The sequence below is a fragment of the Otolemur garnettii genome, unplaced genomic scaffold (assembly GCF_000181295.1).
Source record: "Otolemur garnettii isolate 467f Iridium unplaced genomic scaffold, OtoGar3 scaffold00023, whole genome shotgun sequence".
Lineage (NCBI taxonomy): Eukaryota > Metazoa > Chordata > Mammalia > Primates > Galagidae > Otolemur > Otolemur garnettii.
This window is the reverse complement of record NW_003852418.1, coordinates 5,378,482-5,399,170: the sequence shown is the minus strand read 5'-3', so window position 1 is coordinate 5,399,170 and position 20,689 is coordinate 5,378,482. Positions and strand designations below refer to the sequence as shown.

Below are 20,689 nucleotides of genomic sequence, written 5' to 3'. Positions count from 1 at the left end.
CCTCAAAAGATGACCTTATTTGGAAAAAGCCACTCGTAGACCTGCCTAGTTAAGATGAAGCCACACGAGAATAGGTTGTGCCCCCCCCAATCCAGGGTGACTTGTGTGTTTATAAAAGGGGGAAATTCGGAGACAAGTGTGCTGGGGGGACTGCTGTGAATCTGAAGGCAGAGGTCAGGGTGGAGGAAGGCACCCCCATGCACAGAGGCCACCAGAATTCACCAGTGAACCACCATGAGCTCAGGGAAAGGCCTGGAAGAGGGGAAGATCTCACCTCCCTGGGAAGGAACCCTGCTGACCCCCAGATCTCAGACTTCCAGCCTCCAGACTGTGAGAATCTGTCTCTGTCATTTGAGCCTCTGTCTGGGGCCTTGCTTGTGCAGCCCTAGGAAATCCGGAGCTCACTGGGCATGTGACCGCTCAGTGTCAGGGCTGCCTTGCCCTCCCTGTTGCAGCCCGTTCTGCTCTGTCTTTCTATCAGTGTCCAGGTCCCTCCCCCAAGGTGGGTGGGGGATTAGGGGGGAGGGAGGCATCTCTGGAGTGTGGAGGTGGCTGCATGGGTGAGATGGTCAGGATGAAGGCCAGAAAGAAGGCCATGGGCCCAGGGGCTTAATTGCAAGAGGTCCCAGTGATCAGCCATGGGGATATCTTAGTGGCTTCAAGGACTCCCATGGGACTGGGAGGTTCCTTGAGTCTATTTGTGAAAATGTTCAATGCTCTGCAGGTGTCCTCCTGTGCCTGCCTCTGACACACACAAGCAGCTGTGGCCTCCTGGGCCATGAGTGTCCCCTCCCAGCAGGGTCTCAAGAGGGTGGGGATTGGAGAACTTCTGGGAAGTGCAGGCGGGAAGGTTTCAAGAGTGTAGGGCACTGGTCAGGAATGCAGGTTCTAGACCCACACCACAATGCTGTGACTTCAGAGAACCTGTCCCTTGGTGGAAAGAGGAGGGAGAACCCAGTGGACAGGACCTGGGAGAAGCCCCTGAGTAGTGTGGTCCACCCGGTAGGCTGAGGCTCAGGCAACCAGTTTGCAAAAAATGTGGTTCTGAGACACGGACATGCACCAGCATCACCTGGACGGTTTGTAGACCACAGACGGCTGAGCCCGTCTCAGAGTTACTGGTTTAGCCAGTCTAGGCTGGGGCCCGAAGGTTTGCTTTTCTAATAAGTGTCCCAGAGTATGGATGCAGCTGGCTTGGGGACGTGGAAAACCACTGGTGGAGAGAGGGGTTCCCTGGGATCAAATGGGGGGAATGTTCTATGACTTCCTGGTGCTTCCTGGAGCCACTGCCTACGTGGACAGTGGGGCTGGAACCTGCCTTGCCGTGCTGGTTTATGGGGTCAGCAATCTCCCTGCTGTAGCCAGAAATCCCCACAAATTCTTAGGGACACTAGTGCTGCTTCCAAAGGCCATGGCAGCTAACACATGGCTCTCCCAACGTGCTAGGTACTGTTGTAAGCGTGTACCATATTTAATATGCTTAATTCACATAACAGATCTATGAGGCAGATTCTGCTTCTACCATCATCACCTCTCCTCCATTTTTCAAATGAAGACACCAAGCCTCAGAGAGGCTAAGTGAACCACTCAAGGCCACACAGCTGGTCGCTGACAGAGCTGGGATCAGACCTGGCAATCTGACCAAGAGTCTTCACCCCTGACCTACATGATTTCACTGATCTGGCAGGAAAATAGGGGCAAGAAATGACCCTCTGGATGCTGGACAAGTTAATTGGCCTCTGTTTGCGTTCATTCTTACCTCAAAAAAGGAAATAGCTTTTCCACCCTCCAGTGAAAAAAAAATACCTTTACATTATAAAAAAAAATAAGCTGTCAGGATTAATTGGATAACAGCTGTCAAAGTCTTGTAGCTCCTTAGAGAATGGTAAAAGAGGAGGAATAATTATTGTGCTATTTTCTATGCAGACCCTAGTACATTTGGGGGAGTCAATAAGTGTCTAATGATATTCTTGGTAATTAGCAATGATGGAAGGGAGACCGCTCAGGCTGGAGGAGAAGGTTTACTGGAGTGGGGCAGCAGAGGCAGCCTGTATGTTTGATGGCCTGGGGCCAAAAACCTCCCCACTGAGAGGGGAGGGCAGGGTGTGGCCTGCGGAGAGGAGGGAGTCTCTTCAAGCAGGTCAGCTTCCCCGTGGCAGCACCATTTGTCCATCTGCTCAAGTTTATGGGCCCTAGCTCTAACAGGGCTGGGCAAGTAGAGTCCAGCTAGTCCAATGGTTCTCAAACTGTGGCCCAAGGATTAGCTGTATCAGCATCGCTTAGAATCTTGTTAAAAGTGCAAATTCTGGCGCGACGCCTGTGGCTCAAGTGCCTAAGGCGCCAGCCACACATACCGAAGGTGGCAGGTTCGAATCCAGCCCGGCTGCCAAATCAACAATGACAGCTGCAACCAAAAAATAGCTGGGCGTTGCGGTGGGCGCCTGTGGTCCCAGCTACTTGGGGGGCTAAGGCAGGAGACTTACTTGAGCCCAGGAGTTGGAGGTTGCTGTGAGCTGTGATGCTACGGCACTCACAGGGGACAGCTTGAGGCTCTGTCTCAAAAAAAAAAAAAAAAGTGCAAATTCTTGGATTCTACCCCAAACCTACTGGGAATGGGGGCCAACACACTTTAACAAGTTCTCCTGGGGGTTCTGATATGTGCTATGATTTCGCAGTTCTGTTTTGGAAAGAAATAGCATTGACCTTGGACTCAGAAACACCTGCGTTTGAATCTTGTCACTACCACCACCTGGCTGTGTGACTTTTGACAAGTCACTGTACCTCTCTGAATATCAAGTTCCTGATCTGTAAACCCAGGGATAGGAGGTTAGAGAGGTGGTCTGTAGGGCTCTTACTTTCTACCTACAATTCCTTCTAGCCTCTCTGCAGGGCTGAAACTATCTTGCTTCTCGGTTTTGAAACAGTCTCTCTCTTCTGCGTGGGACATCCCCTCTGTTCTCTCGTTCCCTGTCTGATACATACATGACCTTAGACCTCAGCATAGAGTTTATTTGCTCCAGGAGGTTATTATTTTCTTTGCTTTTATACCTTTTCCCCAAACCAAGTCTGGCTTCGATACTTCTCTCCATATACATGTCTTCTCATAAAACTTTCCATATTCTTGTAATTGCTTTGCCCTGGTCTGTGATCTCCAACAGGGCAAAAAGTCTCCCATGCTGACTGCCGGTCCCCTAGAGTGCCAGACACGTAGTAGATGCCCAAGTCATATTTGAGATTAGAACCGATTTTATTAAATTTATAAAATGCTTGATTCTAGTGGATTTCTTGAGGAAGCCAGTGGAAGAATTGGTCTCCATGGATTGGACCACATGTGGGAACCTGAGGCCTGGAGGCACCAGTAAGCTTAGGGATTCAGAGACAAAGAGAAGCGAGTAGAGGGAGAAAGCTCCCGTGGCTGAGGGTTGGAGGGGAGGGCGCTGTGGGATTGGGGTGTGGACAGTCTTTAGCAGGTCTACATGGGGTTAAGGGGCCCATCTGATGTTGGCCTTAGGCAGTGTGACACACTCATTTCCAAAACCCACAATGCCATCTGCTAATGAAGGGCAAAATAATATCTGTCCAACACTCAAAGTCAGAAGTCCATCCTAGCACTGCTAGGGCAGGCATTTGCACAGCTTAGAGTACCTCTTAGCCTCTGTTTGTTTATGCATTCATGTCTATATTTGTCTATCTGTCTATCCTGGACAGGGTTATGGACCTCTTTGGGAAACAGAGGGATGCTCTCCCTAGAGAATAAAAAAACCAAAGCAAAACAATTCTCCGCCGTTGACCTTGCCACTCGCCGGGTGCGTGAGGAGGTTGCTTTCAGACTCAGCTGTTTTAAGGGAGATAAAAGCGTCAGGTGAGAGGAAAGAGGCCCCTCAATACTTTACGTCTCTCTGAGCCCTGGCATTTTAAAGCCTGGGAAATAATAGCAATGACCCAATTTAGTGATGCAAAGGCAGGACAACACTGTTTCGCCAGGCTTAGTCATCTCCTTGTTTTGCTTTTCTGCTCTGCTTTTCCGTTTGTGTCTTTTCCCATGGCAAACGTATGAGGTAATAATCCAGCATTTTCCATGGAGCATGGCAAACGCGCTATGTATAAGACACAGTTGAACATTCTGGGAGCGTAATTGGAGCATAAATGGAACTAATCAAAATATTATCATGCCAACGGATGTGTGAAGAGCTTGGAGATTTAAAAAATATATATGCTTTAGTCCCATGTCGTTTCTGTTTAGAGCTGAAGAAGCAGAGGACTTAGCCCAGTGAATGTCAAGACCATTTGGGGTCTGACAACAGTCCCAGCCACCCTGTTGTTCCCTTTACTCTTGCTATGGCAGAAGCTCCACAACCGATTTAATTTTTGTTTTTTTTCTCTCACCTTTTGGCCCTCTCCCTACCTGGGCTGACCCTCCTGGGCAAGGCCAGCTAACTCCAGGGAGTTTGTGACCGAATACGGCATCCCCACTTGGGGCATGGAGATTAGCAGCTAAATGAAACTTTGTAGGTTTGAATCCTGGCTCTGCTTCCGGCTCTGTGACCCTGAGAAAGTTACTTAACTTCTCTGTTTGAGTTTTCTCATTTGGAAGAGAAGAATAGTAACTACCTCACAGGGTTTATATCAGAATAAAATGAAGGGATCTAAGAGAAATGTGATAGTGTGTGTTTGCTGCTGTTGCTATCGTACTTAAGAGCAGGAGTGACTCAAGAGAGAAAGGAATTCTCAGAACACACAAAGGACTGCATTTTGCGAGGAACGAGGCCCTCTTTCCTCCCCACCTCTTCTTCAGAAGAAGTCTTGGTAGAAAATCCAAGCCAACCCTGGCTCCTAACTCGCTATTAACTAGTCATGTACAGTCTCATTGAGTCTCAGAGCCATAGACTTCTCTGGCGCTAAGAACTTCAGAGACTCTACCTGCCTGCTTTACAAGTCAAGAAGCAGAGAGGATTCTTGCTCATGGGGCACTGTGTGCCTCTCAGAGGTGCATAGGGAGGGCGGGGTTCTAAGGGGAGAGTGACATTACCCAGCCCTCACTTCTGTCTTGACCCTGCCCAAGGACTTGTGCTATTTCCAACGTCAAAGAGCACTGTCCTCTTTGGGGTTCCGTTGTTTTCTTCTGCAATCACATTCAGTTTTCCGTCTGGGAGGAGGAGATAGTCCCTTGAGATGTTGGCAGAGGCGCGTTAGGAAGAGGTGAACACGGGTCCTGGGATGCCCGATGCTGTTGTCCCCAGGTCTCGATTCATCACACGATTGTTGTAAGGACTGAAAGGGGAAGTTGGGTGACAGCTTTGGGTTTTTGCTTTTCTTTTAGTTTGGGGAGTTAGAGGGCTGCGAGGTTATTGAGGCTTGCACGAGGCTTAGGTTGCATTCTGCTTCATCTCCATAGCTTCTCTCTTCTTCTCATCCCTCCTCCCTGATCAGCGTCTGTTTCCTCGCCTGTATTTCATTTCTCTTGATTCTCTACCTCCGTCTCCCTCTTTCTCCTCTGTCCCTCCCTCTATTCCTTCCCTCCAGCCACCCTTTCTCTTCTCCCCTCCCCTCCTCTCTTCATCTTTGCCATTATTCTTTTTTCTTTTTCTTTCCCTCTTCTCCTCTGCCTTCGTCTTTGTCTCAGGAAGGGTGAAGGAATGCAGGAGGTCTAAGCTATCTGGCCTTGGGGGAAAAGGCCACGTGTACACAAACCCCTGGCTTGGCTTTGCTGGAGTCTGTGGAGCAACGGTTAACCCAGTGCCCCTTCCACCTGTATACCTTCAAATGCAGCTACCTGGGGTTAATACCATTTTTAAATTCCATTATCCACACCTAAATGGATTATTAGATAGCTGTTTCTTAGAAAATTGCCTTAACCGATTTGCATATGAAATACTTAAACCCCAGCTTACGGGTTGGAATGAATGATTGCAGAAATACTTGTTACCTGTTCACGCACACTGACAAAACGTTCGTGATATTCAATCCCTTGAAATTTCCTTATGTTAAATCGATGTACTTTCCTTGTCTTAAATAGATATTATGTATCCATGATGCTGTGATTAACACCTCCTCCCTATTTTCTGGTATATTAGAAAAGAAGCAGATTTCTCTCCTTTCCTTGACACATGCTAATTAGATTGCTTTCCCGGATACTATGAGCAATGTTGAATGATATGTTTGTTAGTGTGGCTGTGGGTTTACTATTTATGACCAGCCTCCTGATTACCAGCTCGGACAGCAATACTGGTAACACTGTGTGCTTCTGTGTCTCTTACACACACATTTTTGTACTTGCAAGTACATTATGCCCTGATGTTTCTGGCCTCTTGCACTTTTGCTATGCCCAGACTGCTAAATGTCTTCATTATGGGCCTTTAAAGTAGGTGCTGTTGAAAATAGCTGTACTTAGGCTCGGCACCTGTAGCTCAAGTGGCCAGGGTGCAAGCTGGAGCGGGTGGGTTGGAGAATCCAGCTCAGGCTCGCCAAACAGCAATGACAGCTACAACTAAAAAATAGCCGGGGGTTGTGGTGGGTGTCTGTAGTCCCAGCTACTTGGGAGGCTGAGGCAAGAGAATCACTTTAGCCTAAGAGTTGGAGGTTGCTGTGAGCTGTGATGCCATGGCACTCCACCGAGGGTGACAGCTTGAGGCTCTGTGCATTATTAAGTGCAGAAACAGCAGCGCAGGAGTGACTGTTCTCTGGGTATTCGTAAAAGCCACATAGAGCAAGTGGCATTTAAGGAGTTTAATGAAAGCGCGTTAAGGGGACCCATCTGCCAAGGGCGGTGTGGACTGCAGGGAGGGCATCGCCTGAGCAAATGTCCAGAGATGGGGGAGCACACAGGGTGTCTGGCATGTGTACTAGCTTCCCATGGCTGCTATAACAAATTTCCACAAATGTGATGGCTGAGAACAGCACATACTTTTAAAAAGACTTTATAGTTCTGGAGATCAAAAGTCCTAAATGGGCCATAATCACCTACACTAAGCAGCATTCTTTTCTGGAGTCTTTCAGAGAGAACCCATTTTCTTATTTCTTGTAGTTTCTACAGCCCTTTTTCTGACTCTTGCCACTTTCTCCGTGTTCAAAGCCAGAAGAAGCATCAAGTGTCTCTCGGACTCTGGCTTTCCTGCCTCCCTGACTCCTTACAAGAGCCCTGTGATCACACTGATCTCATCTGGAAAATCCAGAATAATCTCCCCATCTCAGGGTTCCCTGTTTCCTAACCTGAACACCATCTGTAGCTTCACTTCTCTTTTGCCGTGTAAGGTAACGCATTCACAGGGTCCAGACATGAGGATGTGGACATCTTTGGGAGGATGATATTCTGCCAACTACAGTCTGGATGAGAACTGTGTGCAGATGGGAGGTGGGGGCCAGGATATGACAGTCTCCAGATACCCCCGGGAAAGGGAGTGTTTCCTGTACAGGAGGGCATTAATGGAAGAGCAGGACACGTCATGGTCCGGTTTGTATCTTGGAAAGATGATGCTGACTGCTAGTTTTGTTGGATGGTGAATGAATCAAAGACTAGACTGGTTAGGAAGGTGTTGCAAAGGTCTATGAAACAAACAAACAAACAATCCATGACAGACATGCCGTGGACCTGACCCCAGGCCAGTGACCAGGGGTTTGGAAAGGAAGAAGGTGATCTGAGAAAGTTGACAGGCAGACATCCCCCGACCCTGATGCCTGATCACTTACAGGGGTGGAATGGGGGCGCAGATTTCATTTTGTTTCTCTGTGGATCCCTGGCTAGGTTCTTCTTCATTCTATTGAGCCTCTTTGCTATATTGGAAAAAAACTTTAGGAATATGGGAAAGATAGAAAGGAAGCCATTTTTGAGGGCCTAGGATGCTGCAGTCCTTATTTAGATGTCTTATAAATAGTATTTTCATTTAAAACCTCATGTGAGATGGGTTTTCTTGGCCATTTTATGGAAGAGGAGACTGAAGCTCAGAGTTTAAGTGATTTGTCTGAGATTAGTCAGAAGAAGTGTAGCTGGGAGTCCAGTCCAGGCCAGTTGACTCTTGGGCCCCTGTGTTGGAAACATCCTGCATTGTTCATGCTCACCAAGGCCAGGGACTCAATGGATAGTTGTTGAACTACGTGTCAGAGCTGACACTGGGAGGGGACTTCATGTGTGCACCTGCTTTCCCTAAAAGACCTGACATTTAGAGTGCCTCGGACCTCTCTGCTTCCTGGGGACAGCATGTGTTTCCACCCTCTTAAAATGTCACTCCTATGACTCTCTGACTCTGGCAAGCTGGGCATTTAGTGGACACCAAAATGGGAGTCAGAAAATATGAGCCTAAATCTCCCTTGTGTTGTGTGACCTTGGGCCAGTCACTTGCCCTTCACTGGAGTTTGTCAAATGAGTAAGTTGGGTTTGCTGAGCTACTGTGACTCACCTGGATATAATTTCTTGTGCTTTGATGAATAATCTACAACTTCTAGACCAGTGCTATCTAAAATAACTTTCTGTGACTATGCAAAAAATATTCTCCATCAACATTATTTAATGTAGTAGCCGCTGGCCCTATCTGTCAACTGAGCACTTGAAATATCACATGTATCTCTAAGGAAATAATTTTTTTGTCCTATTTAATGTTAATTAATTCAAGTAGGCACAGGATTTGCTGTTGCCGCTGGTTAGGGGAGAGCATTTCTAGATCGTGAAGTCTCTGCTTCCTGAGCAAGGATAAGGGATTTGGATATTTACCGCTTTCTGGATGCGTGGCTTTGGGTGATGGATGTCATCTGTCTGTCCTCAGAATTCTTTGCCTTAAAACGAGGATAGCATAGTGCTACCTCCCTGGAATGCTAAGTGATGCTTAGACTAAAAACTCTTGGGCTCAAGTGATCCCCTTTCTCAGCCTCCAAAGTAGCTGGGACTAAACACACCCACCACAATGCCCAGGTAGTTTTTCTGGTTTTTAGTAGAGAAGGGGTCTTGTTTGCTTAGGTTGGTCTTGAACTCCTGTACTCAAGCAATCCACCTGCCTCGGCCTCCCAGAGTGCTAGGATTGCAGGTGTGAGCCACTGTGCCTGGACTCACATCTTCTCTCTTTGAATAAAGGGACTTGTAAGAAATAGGGACCCTACTGGGGTACCAGAATAATAATGCTAGCTGCAGTAGTAGTAATACTTCAAAACTGCAACATTTCAATGGCTTAATAGCCCAAGAATAACATATTCCTTCTTTATATAAAAGATGTGTGTTCCTAGTAGGAAGACCATGACCTTCCTCACAGTCATGGTCATTCAGTGAACCAGATTGTTTTTATTGTGACTCTGCCATCCCCTGGGCTCTTGAAATCCTGACCTAGTAAGTTCTTAAAAAACAGGAGCTGTTGTAGATTACATCACCGCCCCTCATCTGCTGCTGACTGTTTATTATGAAATTAACATCTACTGAGCTGAGTACCGTTTTTCCTTTAATATTCATCTGAAAACAGAGAAACAAAGCATTGTGATGTGTAGGTTTTACTGTCCCACTTTATAGATGAGGACATTGAGGCCCGGGGAGTTTTACTGACTTGCTCAAAGTCACTCAACTAAGAAATGACAGAAGTGGGACAGAAACCTGGTTTTCCTGACTGACGATCCAGGCTTCGTTGCACGCCGCTGCAGCTGTGTGGCTCTCGGTGGCACTTGGGGCCTCGCTGCCGTCCTTCCCCTTCCTGTAGGTGTGAGCACTGGAAGCTGCCAGGGCCACCTGTCTGCAGGGACTGCGCTGAGCTCTTGGAGCTCCAGGCCCTCAGCTGCCAGTCGCCGGAGCATACTCATGTAATCTTAATGAACAATGTGCAAAACCATTAAAAACTCAATTAGGACTTTCTTTTTACTGCCGACGTGAGGAAATGCAATCCTGAGGTGCTCATGTGTAAACACAATAGCCGCCATCTGCTATGGAGAAGCGTTTTGCCTCCAAAAAGGGGCTCGGTGTTGCAGACACATCAATAACGGGGCGCTTATCAAGGCATTATTATGCACGAAGGGGAAAAAATGCAAAATTTATGGCCAGCCGGAGAGTACTTCCTGGTTTAATTCCACAATTTTCGGCGCTATGTATAATAACTATGAGGAAACGAACGCTGTTTTATGTTCCTTATCACGTTAGTGGATTTTTTCTTTTTTTTTTAAGAGAGAGGAAAAAAGAATGTATTTACAGTCTTTCTCTTTCTTGTTTCTGACTGATCTTGGCATAATGACCGGCTCATTTTTGATCTCCAGGAAACTGACAGCCCCAGGATGATATTAATTATGCCAACCTGTTGATCAAAGAGGGCCTCGCTGAGCTGCTGATAGGCAAGTGATTTCAATCCTGAACAGTCTGTGACGGCAGGCCTGTGCTCAGCTCAGAGAGCAGCTTCCATCCCCGCTCTCTGTAAGACCCCCGTTAGGTGGGCTAGATGGGGCAAGGCACAGAGATGGTTGGGCCCCACCTCCGCTAAGGCACCATGTTCGCCTGCAGGACGCTTCTATGCCTTTGCGTGTGACGCCTCCTGAGTTGTCACCCAGGGTGATGCTCTTTAAGGATGGTCCAATGTGCAATGTATGGCAGCTTTGCTTAGTAGCCAGCATGTCAATCTTTTTCTGGAGGCAGAGTCTCACTCTGTCACCCTGGGTAGAGTGCCTATGGCATCATAGTTCAAAACCTCAAACTTCTGAGCTCAAGAGATCTTCTTGCCTCAGCCTCCCTAGTAGCTGGGTCTATACGCCCCCCCCCCCCACACACATACCTGGCTAATTGTTTCTATTTTTAGTAGAGACAGGGTCTCAGGTCTTGTTCAGGCTGATCTCGAATTCCTGAACTCAAGCATTCCACCCCGCTTGGCCTCTCAGAGTACTAGGATTACAGGCTTGAACCATGAGCCTGGTCTCACATCTTATCCCTTTGAATAAAGGGACTTGTAGGAAATACAGATTCTACTAGGGTACTAGAATAATAAGGCTAGCACATATGTGTATTTGCATGCACACATAAGCATATGTGCACACACGCAGACCTGTGCATACACACATACATACACATGCGCATACACACATAAGTACATGTGCACACACACAAATAGAAATAGTTAACTTCAAAATTTCAAAATTTCAATGGCTTAATAGCATAATAATAACATATTCCTTCTTTACATAGAATCTAAAATTCGTGTTCCTAGCAGAAAGACCATGACCTTCCTGTAGTCATGATCATTCAGGGAACTGGACTGCCTTTACTGTGGCTTTGCTCTTTCCTGGGCTCTTGAAATCCTGAACAGTCAGCTGGTAGATGGGAATAGAAAGAATGGACCAGTGAGTCTCAGGCCTTAATGTACATGGAGATCTTGATAGCATGCAGATCCATAGTCAGGAGGCCTGGAGTGGGTCTGGGAGTCTCATTTCTGACAAGCTCCCAGTTGATGCCGAGGTTTCTGGTCTGAGGACCTTCCTTCCAGGGACAAGATGACGTAGAATGGAGATGAGGGGGTGAGAAGGAGGAGGCTGAAAGGAACCGTAGATGGGTCTGGAGGTGGCACGTTGTACTCACACTCCATTGGCTAGAAGTAGTTGCGTGGCCCCTGCAAATACTAAAGGGAGGCTAAGGGATATAGTCCAGTGTGTCCAGAGCGTTGTTTCATGGTTGTCACAAAAGCCCTTGGAACAAGGGAAATTCCACCTCCTCAGTAAGCCTGCCCTGCAGCTGAAGCTGGGATGAAAAGGAACAAGAACACGAGCTAGGGAAGGAAAACCTTCCCAGCTCTCTTGGCTGAGATCGTAAGAGGCTCGTGCACTGGGTGTGCATTGGTAGGAGGGCAGGAGTTGAAATGTGCCTGGAGGAGTTGTGGCCCTCCCATTGTGGGACTAATGGGCCATTGCTCATCTGTCCAGGGAGACCTTCTGGAACCCCATGTGATGCAGGCCAGATGTGGGCATGGATGCAGGCTCAGTTGCACCTCTGAGCCTGAATTTCTCCTCTATGATGGTTCCCTCCTGGCTGCTTCCCTGGATAGTTAGATGACATCTCTGACATGGAGATGTCTCTCCACTCACCGTATGTTCCTTCCAGGCCATCAACTAGGAAACTTTACTCCCTTGGAAGCACTAGTGAAAATACCATCTTTGCTGCACTTTCAGCGGCCCCTACCTGAGGAGTGGGAGGGTTTTCTGACTGGTAGTACGGTGAAAACCCGACAGCTGTGACTTCAGGTTTCTCTGTGCCTGTCACTTTGCTCCTGGCTGGCTCTTTTTTGGTATGAGTTTGCCCAGCTGTCCTAAGGAGTCCTCCCATTAGGACAGCTCTTACCTTACACGTCTGAGCAGCATTAGAGGAGGGGTCTACTGTCAACCAGCCTCCTGCATGTTCATTTAGGGGCAAAAATGCAGAAAGTCTAATTTGGCCTCAAGTCCAAGGCACTTGGTGAGCAATACAGTGGAGGTTTTGAACTCCAGCTCCTGTGTCTGTTTTTGAATTCATTCAGAAGCCAGGAGGAGACAGAGTTTCATTAGCACTCTGTAGGACCCCAGCAAGATAGGGATTGCCCGGCACTTATTAACTGGAAGCTGTTATTCTTTGTGGTGTGAGGGTGAAGGGCCGAGGCGACTTATAGCTGTTGAAGTGGCTCATCTTGGCTGAGGATAAGTAGTCTTAAGGTTTTATCCTGAATTGAAGATTTTAGTGGTTAAAGTAAGATTTCAAAACAACAGTGGTTTTCTAGGTGGAAATATTCATCCAGAATCACCCAAGTGTATCCACCGTGTTTTACGACATGGTTTATTTTATAGACTCCCAGGACCCTAAGCCGCAGAGTTCTGCCCTCCTACTTGATTGTGAAATTTCCTTAGACATCTCTTCAATTTACCCAGGTTCTAGTTAGCCATCTGCAGTGATGGGGAGCTCATGTAGCCTCTAGGCAGTCTGTCCCGTTTTGCACCAGCTTTCTCTGTTAAAAAGTCCTTTGCACACTGAACTGAACCGTACCTCCTCACATTTTCTTTCATGGGGCACTGTGTCAATTAGCTATTGCCACAATAATGCGGCATAAGAAAACAGGATGAAACTCAGGGGCAAACAACTACAAGCATTTATTCCTGTGCTTATGGAGCTGTGCACTAATTGTGGATTGGCTGATCTAAGTTGGGCTTGTTGGTCGTGTGGTTGAACTTCCAGGAGTAGGGGGTGGCAGGACCTAGTCCTTCTCCATAAGGTCAGGTCTCTTCTATATGTGTTTATTTTTGATCCTGAGCTGTAAAGGGCAGCAGCTACCCAGAGCACATTCTTCTTTTGAAAGGTAGCAACAGTGCAATGGGGCAAGCCCAGCTAGGCAAGAGCATTTTAACCTTGGCTTGAATCATTGGGTCAACACCCTGTTGACCAAAGCGACTCATATGACGGAGCCCAAAGTCAGGGGATGAGGACATGCCCTCTGCTTCTACTGGGAGGAACTGCAAAGCCAATGACAAAGGACATGGATCCAGGGAAAGATAATAAACAGGGAATGAGCATTTACTGTCAAAGCAACTCAAAAGAGGCTTACTTCCTGTGTATGAGGCAGGTTGTTGTTAGTGCTTGGAAATAGTAGCTGTGTTTTCTGCAAATAGTAGTGACAGCAACGAAGTTGGAGAGCATCTAGGTCTTCCCTTCTCTGTCCAAGTGGCTGTGGTCAAGTCACTCGATCTTTAAGTAAAATGGGAATCCTCTATCTTCCAGGGTCAATGTGGAGATCAAATTGGACAGTGTATAAATATGATGCCCAACATCAACCCGGCACTGTGCAGGTGCTCAGCAAGCACTGCTTATCTTCCCCTCTACCCGAACACCTTCCAGATGGTTCTTACACTTCTGCAGGGTCTTCCTTCTCACCGACTATACGCTGCTTTTATATGTTCTCCTTTGATACGTAGTTCCCTGTGATAAACAGTCTACAGCAAATGTCCTTATGGTAAAATAATCATTTTTTCTCCTGGGTAGGTGCCCAGTAGTAGGATATTAGGGTCCAATGGGAGGTCTCATTTGAGATCTTTGAGGATTCCCCAGACTTCTTTCCAAAGAGGCTGTATTAGTTTGCCGTCCTACCAACAGTGTGGAAGTGTTCCCTTCTCTCCACATCTTCCCCAGCACCTGCAGCTTTGTGATGTGGGCTGATCTTACTGGGGTGAGGTGACATCTCAGAGTGGTTTTGATTTTTATTTCTCTGATGATTAGGAACGATGAGCATTTTTTTTTTCATATGATTGTTAGCATTCTTCTGTCTTAGAGAAGGCGAGGAAGACTTCTGTGGCAATTGCAACAACAATAAAAAATAAATAAATGGGACATAATTAAACTGAAAAATTTCTGTACAGCTAAGGAGACCACTAAAGCAAATAGACAGCCTTCAGAATGGGAAAAGATATTTGCATATTATGAATCGCACAAAGGCTTGATAACTGGGATCTACAAAGAACCCAAATTAATCAACAAAAAAAGAGCTAACAGTCCCATATATCAGTGGGCAGTTTACAATTGCCAAGACAGGGAAAGAACCTAAATGGCCACCAACCCAAGAAGGGATTAAGGGCTTGTGGTATATGCATACCATGGAATACTATTCAGCCATAAAAAGATGGTGACTTCATGTCTTTTGTTAAATCCTGGATGGATTTAAAACACATTCTTCTTATTAAAATATCATGAGGATGGAAAAGCAATTTTCCAGTGTACTCAATACTAATATGAAGCCATTAGATGATCTAATGCATGGTCACATTGGAGCAAAACTCATTTCAATTGAAATTTGGGGGGGAGGGGTTTGGGGGTGCTCTCACTGAATGGGCACAGATTGGGGGGGTCGGCACACCTTTTATGTGTGGGACATAACCACAAGAAGGACTCTACTTAACAAAAGCAAATATCTTGACCTGGTTGTTTATACCTTCACATTAACCTGATATAGATTTACTTTAAAAAAAAAAAAAAAGTAGTTCCCTATAGCCAATGCAAGACTCCAGGGGGGAATAGGTTAGGACAGTGGCATCTCCTGTATTGCAGAGGTTCTATGTCACATGAGCTTCTCTTTCATCTCATTTCACCTGCTGAGGTTGCAGGAAACTAAATTCCTGGGATTTTGTTCCCTGCTTCCTTCAGGAGCTTTTGGATATAATGTTTGTTCTCCAGATGTTTATAGACTGTTTACCTTGTAAAAATACTTCATACGTGTTACCCTCTCTTGATTCTTGAAACCACCTTGTTGAGTAGGGTTTTTTAATTTCCAGTTACAGAAGAGAATACTCAGAGGGGAGATGTGCCTTCCTCAGGGTCAAGCAGCCCCTCCTAGAATGCTTTGATCTCTGGCCCCTCTCGTGTGACCATCATGTTTATGGATGTGACTGATTTTATTTCTCTCTTGTGTCTATTTCCCCTTCCCTTTCTGGGTCTTCAGGATCCTTCATGATGGTGAACAGCTCTGGGAGGGCCTCTGGCCAGAAGGCCCACCTTCTCTTGCCCACCTTGAAGGAGAATGACACCCACTGCATCGATTTCCATTACTACTTCTCCAGCCGCGACAGGTCCAGCCCGGGGGCCTTGAACGTCTATGTGAAGGTGAATGGAGGTCCCCAAGGGAACCCTGTCTGGAATGTGTCTGGGGTCGTCACCGAGGGATGGGTGAAGGCAGAGCTCGCCATCAGCACCTTCTGGCCACATTTCTATCAGGTATGATATTTTGCTATGGTTTGGGTTTTAAAAATTAATAATAAATCTCTACACCTCTTGTCCTCTCTACAGTTACTAGGTCTAGAAAGGACTTCATTCATTCACTACCTCATTCAACTGTTGTCTACTGGGCTTCACCCAGCCAGGCTCTGTGAGTGCGGAGATGATCCCACACAGCCCCCATGTCCTTGGAGGTCACTGTCTGCTGGAGGAGGCTCATATGTAAATAAACAGTTACAACGGAGCAGGAGGATTGTAGTTCCCCAGGATCTGGAGAAACAAAGATATTGATTTCTTTGTATAAAACCCAGTGTCTGATGAGAGAAGCGCTTTGACTTTTCCTATTTTACAGTTGAAAAGATCAAGGTTCAGAGAGATGAGATAACTAGTCGAAGATCACTTCTGGGTAATGGGATGCTTGGTGGGGAAGGAAATTAGAATGGCTTCTAAGAGGAGATGATAGCTAGATTACGTCTGGAAGGATGAATGCAAATGTACTAGAAAAGATAGCAAAAGGCATTTGGGTTGTCAGGGGCTGTGTACCACGGGCTGGAGGAGTGAGGGGCAGATTATGGCAGAGTTTGGGAACTCCAGTGTTGTTTATGGGTTCCCTGCAATGGAGATATACAGGGAGATAAGCCTGCAGGGGCTGTTAGGTAGGTCATAGGCAGATTGAATGTCAGGATAAGCAGGTAGAATTTATGCCTTAGTCAAGAGCAGTGCTGCTCAGACTACTTGTGGTGAAAGTTCCCCCTCCCTACACCTCAGCTCAATGTCAAGCAAAACTCTTATAAACCACAATAAAAAATGTCATGGCAATGCCAAATTGCTGCACTTGTCCCTAAACCCCTCTCTTCCTTCTCTGGCACTGGTCCGCGGAGCATGCTTTGACCTGGGACTGTTGACATTTTTTCCTTATTTGTTTTAACAACGATAATTATGAAGGTAAAATTTACACGTCATAGTATCCACCTATTTCAAGCGTTCAATCTGATGATTTTCAGAACACCTGCTGAGTTGTGCCACTAGCAGCATACACCAGGTTTAGAGCACTTATCATCCCAATAATCCAGTATCCATCTGTGGTTAATCCCCATTTGTACTACTTGAAGGGTTTACACAAGAAAGTTATGTAGCCAGACTTGTATTTTGGAGAAATTTCTCTGGTATCTGAAGCAGAATATGGAGCAGAGGGTGGCGAGATTAGTGGCTGGGGGCTTCTTAGATCCCTTCTAGTTCAACATGTGTGATACGACTTTTTCACATTTTCGTGGTTGGAATACATGTATCCACGAGACCCCTTGTTGGGTTTACCTTAATGAAACAGTTCAAGCTTTATTTCCCTCTTTGCCTTGGCAACTATAAATCAGAATTTAATACTCAATTACCTTCAAGCCTTAGCCTGCATTTTTGCCATAAATATTTCCTTTTATCCTCAGTGGCTTGTGTTTTTTTTTTTTTTAGAGTAATTTTATTGTCTTTTGATAGAGATTCTCTGAAGTTTCTTTTAGAAATAGGGGAGAGAGGATGATGATAATGGTCATGGTAGTGATGGTAGATGGTGGTGACGATGAGAGCTCCCATTTCTTGAGTCTTTATTATGCTCCAGACATAGCACAAAATACTTTACATATATTAACTTGTTTAATCCTCCAAGTAATCCTTTGAGGCAGGTGCCATTATATGCATTTTATAGATGGTGAAACTCAGGCAGGGGTAAGTAGCCCAGCCTCACATGGATGGACAGCCTTGTTTTACACCCATTGTGTTGAATTTCACAGCATAACCTAGTACAGTACAGCAGATATATAATGGGAGGCTGAGAGTGGTGGCTCACTCCTGTAATCCTAGCACTCTGGGAAACCCCAGTGGGTGGATTGCTCCAGCTCAGGAGTTCAAGACCAGCCTGAGCAAGAGTGAGATCTCATCGCTACTAAAAAAATAGAAAAAAAAAAGAAAAACAGAAAAAGACTGAGGCAAGAGGATCACTTGAGTCCACGAGTTTGAGGTTGCTGTGAGCTAAGCTGACACCACAGCCCTCTACCCAGGGCGACAGAGTGAAAAGAGGTATAAAGGGGGCCACATGTGTAATTTACACATTTCTAGTAGCCATATTAAAAAAGGAAAAAGAAATCAGTGAAATTAATTTTGACAACATACTTAACCCCAAGTGTGGTATATCCAAAATATTTTCCCTTCAACATGTAATCAGTCTAAACAATTATTTGTGAGACACTTTCCATTCTTTCAAGTCCCCACAATCCAGTGTACTTTAATTAGAAATACTAGTCTGTATTTAGACTTTGTGAAACATACAGCTGAAGGAGTGGATTCACATACACAACTTGTTTGAAATAAGTTTTCCGATAACTGAATTATCAGTTTCTAAATTTGAAGTGAAAGGGATTAAAATGAAATAAAGGAGAATTTCAGCTTCCCAGTCTCACTAGTCTCATTTCAATAGCTGGTGGCTGTTGGATCACTACAGATTGAAACTCATTCCACTTGGGCCCACAGCTAACTCTGGGAGAGCCCTTGAAAGGCTCGGCTGTGCCTGGAACTTGTGGATGGGGAGATGAAGGCTGTAACTCCAAAGCTAGGCACTCAGAAGGGCCTGGCCTTCGTGGAGTGCTCGTTCTGCTGAGATGCTTGCTGCGTTGCTGGGGAATCCGGCAGCTGCCTCTGGATCTGGACCTGAAGGTTTTCTTAAGGTTTACATTTCGGAGTCCTTTGTTAAGAGACATATGGGAGTGAATAGTAAGACCAGCAGATTTGAGGCAGAGACTGTCAACCAACACATATTACTCCCCAAACCCTGGAGAACTGCCAACAGCGTGGGCTCAGAGAAGGACCTGTCAGGGGTGTCCAACCTTTGTTTTCTTGCCATACTTTGGAAGAAAAAGAGTTGTCTTGGGCCACACATTAAATACAAAAACACTAATGAGAACTGATGAGCAAATATAAGGTCTGTGTAAAATTTTTTCAATCTCCAACACAGCAGATAAGGAAAACAGGTCTTAAATAAAGAGTGTGTGGCCCATGGACCTCAGGTTGGACACCCCTGACTCATCCTGCTTGTGACGTCATTTCCTTTGGTTCTCTTTCATCTTCCAGTCCTTTGCCTATCTTTGGGCTGGCCACAAAGCAGATGCAGAAAGTAAAGAAAGTTAGGAAAAGGGTAGAAAAAAAAAAAGAGAAGAAGTGAGAAAAAGAAGGGAAGAGAAAAAGAGAAAGTGGATCCTTGGAAGAGCTCATCTAAAGTTTGATGAGGACAGTCGTGTGGTTTGTAAAGCCTTTCACAAACCATCGCTCAGCCACTCACTCAGTCTGCTCCTCCATTTATCCACCATTTATTCTGTGCATGCCAGGCAAGTATCAGGTACCAGGAATGCATGGACAGAGGCGGGCCTTGTGGGGTCAGTCTGGTCGTTTCTCATTTTATATCAGATTACACCCCCACTCCTTTCTGTAGAACAGCAACAGCCTATTAATAAAAGTCCCTAAGAGAAGAGTCCTTTGATTTTTTAATTTCAAAACTGAAAGCCCCCCTATATTTTTCTGGATACCCTATGCTAAGATATGACAATTTAAAAGTATGCTTCCGATCTTTTGGGGTAGGCTGTGAATCCATATATGAGAATTTTTTTTTTTTTTTTTTAGTATGTGTGTCACTAATGATGTGATGTGTTTTATCCTCCATGTTTTGAGACGAATCAAATACCTTTGGCCTCATTATTTCTGTATGTCTTTCTCTTTGTGCAGTATATTTAACATAAACCTTTATCTGAAACCCGTGGTATCAGATATGTTTCAGAACTCCAAATATTTGGAATTTAACAGGTAATATATAGACACGTCCTGAATATTTTATCACACCCCTAGTAGGGTCTCAAGCAGCGCCCCATAACCAAAGATAAGAATATTCCTTCAGCAAAACTTACACATATTCGCAAAGAATGTGATAAAGAAAGGCTGTGAGTAGTATCAGGCCAGCTCAGGTCAGGTCAGGTTTTACCACCAAATTGCTTTATGGAACACCAAGGTGAAGGTGAAGTACTTTGTCTCCAGAGCTTTTTGGGTGTCAGGATTGCCTTGCATTCTCTGCCTGCACAACTGCATGAACGAGGGGAGACAACCTGGCCCATACATCTGGGGGGGAGTCCCCACCGCCCGCCTTGGAGAGGGTGTGCTGTGCAGCATTTGCTCTGAGATGCTCTATGGTGAAGGCTGATGGGATCAGGTCACAGCATTCTGGAAAAGCCACCTGATATATTCCTTCCTAGGAGACGTGTGCTTATCCAAAGGGTGGTTGGTTCTGAGTTACCGGAAAGGACCCCATTTATTGCTGTTTAATTTGCTGTCTCCCTCTGCGTTTGACCTTGGACCTCTTTTGTCCTGTGACCACCTTACCATAGAGAGAGTGTTCTGGAGAGAGGTGGCTCTTTATCCTGCTTTGCTGGGGAAGCCCTGGCTTATTCCTGTTTGGGTGCAATTATTAAGAACACCCATTTCATAATATGCCCCAGTTTCAATGATAAGTTACAGAGCGTTCCTATCCATAGAGATTTACAGAATGTGTATGGGGATATGTGGATTTGATTTGTCCTCTTTTTGTAGATAAAGCAAACATTATCTGTCAAAGGCCAGACAGGAAATATTTTAGTCTTTGCAGACCATACAGTCTCTGCTGCTATGATGCAACTCTGCCTCTGTACCGTGAAAGCAGCCATGGGTGATATGTAAATGAGTGGACCTAGCTGCAATCCAGCAAAACTGTATGTGCAAAAACAGGTGGCGGGCAGGATTTGGCTTCCATGGTTCACTGGACCCTGATGTGAATGGTAGAGTTGAGGTCCCAGAGAGAGATAAACCAGTCTCAGAGCACATAGCAAACCATTGGCAGCGCTGGACCAGATTCCTGATACCCTGCTCCCTAGACTGTCCTCACTGTGTCATAAGTACACAGTTTGTCTCTAAGCTCCTGGACGCCCCCAGTGAACCTTTAGGGTTGCAGTTAGAAAC

The 20,689-nt window shown here is 45.8% G+C and overlaps 1 protein-coding gene across 1 annotated transcript in view; it reads left to right on the top strand.

The window, feature by feature from the left end:
* PTPRT (protein tyrosine phosphatase, receptor type T) overlaps positions 1-20,689 on the top strand; it is a 762,820-nt gene that overhangs the window by 60,332 nt on the left and 681,799 nt on the right. The window contains exon 2 of the mRNA XM_012803799.1: positions 15,396-15,667. Coding sequence (XP_012659253.1) covers positions 15,396-15,667 — 272 coding nt within the window. The remainder of the gene's footprint in view (positions 1-15,395; positions 15,668-20,689) is intronic.